The 9,630-nt window shown below is 40.3% G+C and overlaps 1 protein-coding gene across 3 annotated transcripts; it reads left to right on the top strand.

Annotated features, from left to right (window-relative positions):
- Positions 1 to 273: 273 nt before the first annotated feature.
- On the top strand, positions 274 to 9,406 carry LOC144629402 (high-affinity choline transporter 1-like). 3 transcript variants are annotated; one of them, XM_078487609.1, is made up of 8 exons: positions 274 to 477; positions 3,465 to 3,666; positions 4,204 to 4,317; positions 4,656 to 4,960; positions 5,817 to 5,942; positions 6,581 to 6,734; positions 6,828 to 7,060; positions 7,745 to 9,406. In XM_078487609.1, exons 2-8 carry the CDS (start codon positions 3,504 to 3,506, stop codon positions 8,252 to 8,254), a joined length of 1,605 nt encoding a protein of 534 aa, XP_078343735.1. In that variant the 5' UTR covers positions 274 to 477; positions 3,465 to 3,503; the 3' UTR covers positions 8,255 to 9,406. The 3 variants fall into 3 exon arrangements, with proteins under 3 accessions (XP_078343735.1, XP_078343729.1, XP_078343742.1); XM_078487603.1 differs by lacking the exon at positions 274 to 477 and adding an exon at positions 641 to 724; XM_078487616.1 differs by lacking the exon at positions 274 to 477 and adding an exon at positions 3,254 to 3,274.
- Positions 9,407 to 9,630: the final 224 nt, after the last annotated feature.

The raw sequence follows: 9,630 nt of genomic DNA, 5'->3' as shown, positions 1-9,630 counted from the left end.
GGACTTTTGTTCCCAGATGACTCATTCTTCTTGTTGGCATGTTGTTCGCGGTAAATAACAAGGGCTGTGTCTTCATAGCGCTGTCGGATGTATTCTTGAACTTCTGAAGAAGTTTTCTTTTTGCTCATCCAAATGGCCTCGACCGCCCAGCAAGTGGAAATATCCTTTTCATTTATCCATTAACGACGAGTATAAGTTATAATTTCTTGACATGGTTTGATAGTTCGAGGATTGAGCTTGGCTTGAAAGCACTGAAAATCCTTTCATGTAACCAGAATAGCCTTAGCTTCGCCAGTGTTTTCAAGAAAGAGTTCATACGTTCTCTATTTACTGCCAGTCGCCATGACAGTTCTTCACCTTGTATTCATTCCCAGACCCCTATCACCTGCTGCGTGACAGGACACAGGAAACCCATTTACGCCCATAATCCGGAAACTCGCTGAAATGCGCAACATCAAATGGACAATATTTGATAAGGTATGTGAAATTAAATGGTTTTATTATCATTTTCATTATTTATCTAAAGGAGCGATTTTAAAAATTCGATATAAAATTCCTTTCGCTAAATGGGAGTTCGGACTCCCTGGGTCCTAGGCCCTCAGGGAGCAGGGGGAGGAGTCCCTCAGTTGCTCTACAAATAAATCCCTACAGCACCTCTAACAAGAACGATAATCTTCTCTACAGAAGCAGCATCTAAGAGGCAATTTGTTCGCAAGAAAGACAGGTAAATGTCCTTTTAATTCCAAGAAATCGTGCGTATCCAAGTTGTGCCTTGTAATGAATTTATAATTGTCCTTGCGGACATTAATCTATGTTTGTAAACATAACCACATTTATGTTTGCGCCGGAATTTTGTTCATTTTACATTCTCCGATCTCGTGCCTCGAAGTGAAGATTTAAACATAATTCACACAGAGATCACTTTTTTGTTTGTGAGGTATTAGTTTCGCTAGCTATCTGGAATCTTTCGGATTTATACACACTGAAGAACAATAAAACATCAAATGTTCAAAACATGTAACCTCTCACTCACTCAGCTTGTGCGGCTCAGCGTCGCGTCGGTCACACTTATGATCCAGAAAAAGCGCAAAAAACCAAAGAAACACTCGAATCGATGAATGCTCCGGTATCTTTATAAGTATTTCGCTGCATATTTTTCAATTTGGGGTGCAAAAACGTATTGAAACAATCAGAAGATGTACAAATGCCGAAATGCTCATCAATGCGTGACAGTCGAAGTTCACGCTGCTACTTGAAGTTGTCAAATGTTTCGAAGCTGCTTTTACAAATGGATGAAAGTGGTAATCCAGTTTTGAGCCTTTTTAATTGGACTTTTTGCAGAGTTTAAAAGGACGTTCGCGCAAATTATAGCTTTCAGAACATCTTTCGCTCCAAAGGACAAAGTCTCTAATGCAGTCAGTCATATTCTTTTAATATTTTACAATATTATTAACTTAATTTACTGTTTTAACTCTGCCACTGTATTTTACTGGAACCTGACTGCGCGCCTCACCTGCCTTGTTCGGGTTTTTCCGTCGAATTCCTGTATTCGGCATTCATAGTAACCAAACTCAACATTAACCCTACGGCTACATTATTTATGCGAGTTTTAAGTTCAATATTGTCCTTTTCTAAACTAAGTAAATGAACTTAAATTTGCATGAAGAAGAATATTAAAAAGAGTCGAAATAAACAACAATTAGTTCCGGTTGTTTGCTTTGCATAATAGTTTTTGTATTGTTTATGATGTCTTTTAGAAGACGAGAAGAGTAACCGCTTTTTCTGTTTTCAAACTTCAGCTGAAACTTTGGTTGCTAGATCGTGATAGGTACTTTAAAGTTAGGCGAAGAACCATTCTTAGAGCTCTTCATTTTATTTCAGGTTATTTGCTGCATTTTTTTAAAAAAATTTGAAAGGATGGCTAGATAATAATTGTGGAACTTTAATAGCTTTACACCTATTTCACTAACCGTGCCCTGTGATTATTAAATGTCAAAAGAATCGAGACCTTTTGAATTCTTTAGATAACTGAGGCCCGATATCTAGCCGCCAGTTTTTAATACTTGCCCTTGAATCCTCCTGAAATACTAGATCTTAATTAATTCGAGAACTGCAGAATGAACAATCTGGAGTCATATTTGTTAAAGAATTCTAGGACTTGTAGTTTTAGAACTTCTAGATCTATTCAAACGAGTCTTAATTAATTTTACATTTAAATTTTTCTTGTTTATAGAACGGAACTCAAGTAAATATGCCACTTACAACAATGAAGGTTTTTGGTTCTACTTTCTTCACAGTAAATTAGAAGAATATTAACCCAAAAGGCTGTATATAATTTCTCCATACAAAATCAATACATTGTCGACAAGGCGTGTGAGGGGAATAAAAAAGAAATATCAGCAAAGTTGCTATTTTTCGACTTGATCGCCAGATTCAAAGAACTTATATTAAAAAAAATGTATCATAGGTATAAGAAGAATTAAGAGTTATAAAACGGTTAAAAAATCCAGTTGCGAGCTTTTCATATCAAACGAGAAGGAAACCGGATAAGTCTACAGTTCCAAAAGTGCTAACTCTAATGATCATATCTTTTATTTCTGTAAGTGATACTTTTTAAAAAAAAAGTAAAATGCATGAGCACCTTAATTTATTTGCCGCAAGTTTAGTTCAGTAGTTTGACGTGTTATTTTAATTAGTATAAAGGTGGGCATTTTGCGAACGGTTGTGATTTTATCGCAGTTTATTAGCCTTTATCGTAAAAATCAATATAATAAGACAAATACTAGGTGAGCCCTTTTGTAATGAAAGAATTTAGTTAAGGCAGAAGTCTTAAAGACTTCTGAAACCACATCTGAAGTCTTACAGAACTACTGTCAGAGTAAAAAATCATATGTGATCTTATATAAAAGCTAAAGTATGCGTTTAGAACTAGACTGTTGTTTTATATTACGAAGAATTGATTAACGACGCGCCATCAGGCGTTATTGCCCTGTATACTCAGGGTGTGTATTAATTTGACCTGGTTTTGTTTCAAACTAAATATCTTACAATAGCCATTTATTACTGGTCATTGATTGGTCCAAAATGTAATTAAACACTCGTAGGAACTTCAGAAGCCAGAACTATAATAGACTGAATTTGCGCGGATTGAAAGAAGATTCTCTTAAATAACAACAAACTAAAGTGGGCGACACACATTTTGGCATACATTTTGCAGTCAGTTTTTGCAGATTACTGGGTCGCCGAGCAGGAGTGAAATTGTACGAGTTCCATGGTAAAGCTGCGGAGCAATAAGGGAATTGGTCGCTTTTGTGAAAACAGAAACAATAGAGATAGCGCGGGTTTACCGCGTAAAAGAGTTAGTTTTAATATTAGTAGAAGCAGGAACTCCTTGTTTTTAGGACGGATTGTTGGTTGACCAAACATCCTAATTTTGATCTCCAACTAATCTGCTTGTTTTTCAGGCTTCTAAAATTGTCGTATCCTAGAAGCGTTCAACAGATATGGCGGACATCAACATTGTTGGTGTGGTGGCGATTGTTGTGTTTTATTTGTTAATCCTTGGCGTTGGCATCTGGGCTGCTCGCAAACGAAAGGAAGGGGAAGAAGAAGCCATGTTAGCAGGCAGAAGTATTGGAATATTTGTTGGTACTTTCACCATGACAGGTACAAAACTTCAGTTGCTATTAAAAAACTGTGAAGTTTAATTTGTAGACTACGGGTACAGCAGTCGTTGGTCTTCGACCCCGCGCGTCGCGTCGCGTGCGAGGTGATCTTCGCGCGCGCCTTTGTGCTCGCCCAGTCGGGTTTGGAATATGCAACGAGGAGTTCAAACGTTTGAATGGAATGGAAAGTAGGGATATTTACAACTCAATGTCACTGCGTTCCTTCTTTTTGTAACGATATTTTTCTTAAAGTCTTGTTGCTGTTCGCTTATCTAGTTACATTTTATTTTACATTCTGTACCCTTTTTATCTTTTCCTTTCTTTTTCAGTTTCAAAGACGTTATATTTCTTGTGCGTGATCTTTAGAAGCTATTTTTCGGCTCAAAACATTTCGCTTTTCACTAAAACTGCTTTAAGTTCAAATTTTGCTGAATCTCGCTTCCTTTTATCTCAGTGTCAAGGTTTTCTGATTTAAGTCAGTTCCGTATGTGGACTCTCGTTGTATGATAGACTTTTATTAGCTTTCTTGTTTCCATAGCAACATGGGTTGGAGGAGGATACATCAATGGCACAGCTGAAGTGGTGTTTGACCGAGATCAAGGTCTCGTCTGGGCACAGGCGCCTTGGGGGTATGCGCTAAGCCTTGTCATTGGTGAGTCATCATAAAACAAGGTCGTAACTAGGCGGACCGAGGCCTTCCTCGTTATCTTGATTTATTCTCCTGTTCCTGTGGGCTTGCTTACTGTAAGTAGTAAGTAATATGAAGAAGTGTTTCTTTTTCAATTTCCCCTAGACATTTTCGGGCCTTTGATTTCGTTGACCCCCTAGCGGCTCGCACTTTCGGAACTTTGCAATTGCCTTGGTTGTCAGAAAAATGGTCGTTATTTGCGTAATTCAGAAGAAATGACCATACAACAACGACAACCATTTATAACAATCCAATACCGACCTTGAGACTAAAAGATTAAACGTATTTCTTGTGCTTTTCAGGTGGTTTGGCCTTTGCCAAAATCATGCGCAAAAAAGAGTACTTCACAATGCTGGACCCTTTTCAGGACAAGTACGGTCTGCGCATGGGTGGATTGTTGTATATTCCGGCTTTGCTGGGCGAGATATTTTGGTCGGCAGCCATCTTAGCTGCTCTCGGTGCCACCGTCAGCGTCGTAATCGACTTGGATCGCTTTACTTCCGTCATTGTTTCGGCGTGCATTGCTGTCTTCTACACGCTGATTGGAGGGCTTTACTCTGTGGCTTACACAGATGTTATCCAACTTCTTTGCATCTTCGTTGGACTGGTGAGTAAAAGGGTCTATTGTACGTCAAAGGCTTTCGTCTGGGGGGTGGGGGTTGGGGTGGCTATGTATATACCGCAAAGTTCCGAAATAACGACCCTCGTTGCTTTCGATATAAGCAGACATTTTGCTATGGCTACTCTCGGAGGGTCAGTTCTTTCATAGACTTCTTCGCCGCCGTGATTTGGGTCGTCACTTAACGCTTCCTTCCGTTAGTGACGTGAAGCGTTAGTGAACAACGTGAAACCGCGTACAACCTAAGGGACTCTAAGAATGAACTCAATGTTCCATTACCGCTAGCCTGCGTAGCCGCGTAGCGGCGTCTGTGTAGTTTTTGCGCGTTTAAAGAGTGCGCGTCGCGGGGCCGCGCGGGTCGGGCCTCCTCGATTTTTTCCCGCGGGCTCTCTCCCCCTTTCGCGTTTCTCCCATCGTCGCTAGAAACTATCGGCGCCTGCTCGCAGGCTCCCGCGCACTAACTATTACAAGAATAGCTTTACCAGTAGTTGCGCAATCTTATGGAACAGTCTTCCTTTCAACGTAAGACAAGCAGAGTCCCTTGAGCAATTTAAAGGTTTACTCAATCTAAGGCACGGCATTATTGCTACTATCAGTTGGTCGTCTACTTTTGAACTCAGTAATAGCGGTAGTGTCTTTCGCTGGGTTGTGGGTTGTACGTGTTTAATTGTTATAATGTTGTTTATGCAAAGAACCTAGAGGCGTTATTGTCATCCTTAAAGTTGGTATGGTAGTAATTTTCGATGACTGTTCATATTACACGTCAAACATATATGTTGTACCTATTGTGTGAACGATCCTCGAATGTTTGTCTCACTGACATCCCTTTCTCTACCCCCGTTAGTGGCTCAGTATTCCATTCGCCATGACGAATTCAGCGGTGAGCAGCATCTCGACAAAATCCACACAGTGGGTGGGAGAGTGGTCTACGACATATACTGGAGTGTGGCTGGACTATGGACTGCTGTTGGTAAATATCTTCTTACAGTAGAAAGGTTTTTCAAAGATTTTGAACGCAATAATTTGTTTGCTTATACGTATGCAAAGTGCATTAACCCATTAGGGCAAAGAAGTTGTATTGCCGGGCAATGGGAAGAACAAATTTTTACGACTTTTTGGGGATTGCCGCTAGTTACACGTTTTCCTGTGTTTTCCACCAGTAACGGCACGTTTTCCCGTGCCTGCCACCACTGACACGTTTTTCCACCCTCTGAACTGGTTACCTATTTCCTTTATGGTAGTTTTTCTTCAAATCGCTATCTCTCTAGAACAATCTCAGAGGAAAAACAGTAACAGTCGCTTTTTAAAAGATTTTGATGTCGTTTGCTAATCAAGAATCAAGTCAAGTTTGTTTCAACGTGAAAAGTAAACGTCAGTCCCCAAACCTTGCCAGCTTGCGGGCAAACTGAACTACCGTTCGCCAAGGCCTTGAGTTTTTAGTTCTTTTTTGTGTTTGCAAATTTTGACACTTGTTTAACTTTTCGAAAAGTGTGCCCATAAATATTTTATGTAGTCTACATATCTGATATTAGTCCCTGTTAAAAATGTTTAAAATGACTTTGATAAAGCACACGGCACATACAGATCCGTGTTTTCTTTCCTGTACAGATATTTGGTGGTATTCCCTGGCAAGTTTACTTTCAGCGCGTGTTGTCATGTAAGACAGCGGCTAAGGCTAAGGGCCTCTCCCTAGCAGCCTCGTTTGGGTGTTTACTGATGGCTATCCCAGCAGTCCTTATTGGAGCTATTGGTTCCGCTACAGGTAAATACTAAAAACGACAGCAAAAACATTCTCTGTCTACCTCCCCCCTCTTTGGACAATATTTAGCCTGACTTTTTTGTTGTTTCGCTCTAGATTGGACCAAGACTGATTTCTTCAAGCCATCTGGCAACGCCACTAACCAGACAGTCGAGTTTGACAAGTCTCTGGTCCTTCCCATGGTGCTTCAGTACCTCACACCCACCGCTGTTTCGTTTGTGGGACTGGGCGCTGTGTCTGCCGCTGTCATGTCATCCGCGGACTCCAGTATCCTCTCGGCCAGCTCCATGTTTTCTCGAAACATTTACAAACTTATCTTCAGACAAAAGGTATGTCATGCGTAAGTACTTGATCGCTGCATCTATACCCATGTGGTTCTATAACTTCTTCCTAAATGTTGCGTGATCATACGTCTTTTCTTATAAACACCGAAGTTGGGAGGACAATGGAATATTTTAGGCTTAACTTGTATCTTGTTAAAGTAAGGTTCGGTACGTCCACTCTTTTAGTTCAAATTAGAGTTCGTAAATTCAAGCTATCACCAAAATGAGGAAGTAAAAAGTAGATTCACCAAAAAATCCGAGATGAAACGTTCTGCTTGAAGAATAAGCAGAACAGTAATTCATTTTGTGGAATCGATTATTTTTCCCCGCGTCAGCGTTTATAGCCATGGTACCCAACATCCGATTTCAGTTGAAGCACCAATATTTTATTTTTCTTGAAAATATAATAAATAATCAAATTTTTAGCCCGTAAAATTAAGGGAAAGTCACCAAATAGAGGCTGTTGTCTTGGAAGTAACTCTTAATTCTTTGGAATATCTGTCAGATTGAAGGGATTTTTGTCATTCAGTACATGGAAAAAACTGTTAGATGGAAAGATAAACGTGAATCATATTCTAAGGATGTACACTGCTGAACCCTTAACTCGGAAATGGGAAAACCTTGTCTCAATTTCAACGCAATATTCTCGCAGTCAAATGTTTAATTAAGGAATTGTAACCTTTTTTCCAGGCCTCTGAGAAGGAAGTCGTCTGGGTGATGCGTGTAGCCATATTTGGAGTTGGCGCGGCCGCTACAGCAATGGCTCTGGCCGTGGGCTCAATCTACAGCTTGTGGGCGTTATGCAGTGACCTGGTCTACGTCATACTCTTCCCGCAGCTGTGCTGTGTCATCTATCTTGAAGGCACTAACACCTATGGCTCGTTCATGGGTTACGTACTTGGACTCCTGCTGCGCGTGGGGGGAGGGGAGGATAAAATTGGTATTCCACCGTTCATCAAATACCCGTATTACAATGACACGGATGGACAACTGTTTCCATTCCGTACCCTCTCCATGATCGTTTCTTTTGTCACTATCGTTGTGGTGTCGTACTCGCTAAAGTTTTTGTTTGAAAGAGAAATTCTACCGCTATCGCTTGATTTCTTGCACTGCTTTAGGAAGTACGACCTGGGAAAAACGGGCGGTGAGCCAAACGAGAAATATGCCATGGAAGAACGGGATAAAAGTCAGGAGCTTTGAGCTGTAAATAACTCACAAGTTTTGGATATGAGTTAGTATGTTGCTGTAAACATTTTATGTCTTTATTCTCTTGACGCGCACAAACACACAAAAGAAAAATATGATAACATCCAACATGAGACTTAATTGAGGAAACTTCGGTATTCTCATGTAGTACTGGAGTTCAAATATGATTTATAATGAGTTTTCAACCAATCACAGCGTGTAAAGTGTGTTGTTTGCTTCATGATCGCAAAATTATTTCTGTAGGTTTGCTTGCTTTTCATCTCTGATTCTCATGTACTATAAATATACATTTTTTTATATTTATATACTGTTTTTCCTGAATTATGCAAATCAAAGGGAGCTCTCACAAATATGAATAAACAAAATCACTATTTTTAATCGCAAGCTTTTATTTGTAGCTTTGTTGTGATCGTATGCGCTTCACGGTACAGGCAGTCTCAGCGTATTAGCCCTTCTGTACAGATGTTTTCTTTTTGCGCGGGTCAAACAACAGCCTTAAATCCGTCTGCTGTACGCAAGCTAACACTATGCCATTGAAGACGTCTTGTTGTCACGACCAGCGGAAAGTATTCTAAACAACTAACCCGAGAAAAAACCGATTTCCACTGAAAACAAAGACATGTTATTTTTCGGTTTTTTGCTTACCTGACAATTTTAAAATTAAATTTAAAAATGCGCCGCCAAAGACTTCTTCAAGTCTAAAACAGGGTATGGTTTTAAAGGTCCGCTCTGCAAAGGCAAATTTGTTGGGGATAACCTACCTTAAACCTAGCATCCCGTCCAGGGGAGGAGTAGCAATACTCCTAGTCATTTCTTGCTACAGAAGAGGGATTAGCCCCGGAGGTGTGGTTCGTTTCGGTCCAAGCGCGGAATGTAATTCCTACCTCAGACCAACAACCTCGGTTATTTCAGACTAGAACAACGCCACAAAACCGACCACACTCTTTCGAACGAAACATACCTCCACGGGGAAGTAACACGGGGGATTAGTCACTCTTTTTAAGCTGTCCTTGACTTCAATTGCATACTGCGGCTACGATAACCTTTGCACAATCACATCACGATCATGCACGCAACCAAAACTAATTAAACACCCGCCTAACTCTGCTCCGGCCTTGATGGAAAACAGAATGAGTGATGGAGACTAGTAGGCCATTTCCAAGTTATCTTTTACCTCTGGTTTAAAACGAGTCCTGGTGTAAAACCATCCAAATGAAATAGAGTTTGACTTACAAGAAAATGAGCGTGTTAGTAAAACTCATTTTCTGAAATAGTCTACGCCAGGACCAGAGGATTCGTTTTGAATCAGAGCCAAAAAAGCGACCCAGAAATAGCCTATTGTTTTTCGGCGGGGGGGGGGGGGGGGGTAC

This window comes from Oculina patagonica, chromosome 1 (genome assembly GCF_052425735.1).
Source record: "Oculina patagonica isolate OP01 chromosome 1, crgOcupat, whole genome shotgun sequence".
In the NCBI taxonomy this organism is placed as follows: Eukaryota; Metazoa; Cnidaria; class Anthozoa; order Scleractinia; family Oculinidae; genus Oculina; species Oculina patagonica.
Note: the sequence above shows the minus strand (reverse complement) of the source record. Positions and strands in the feature narration are given on the sequence as shown.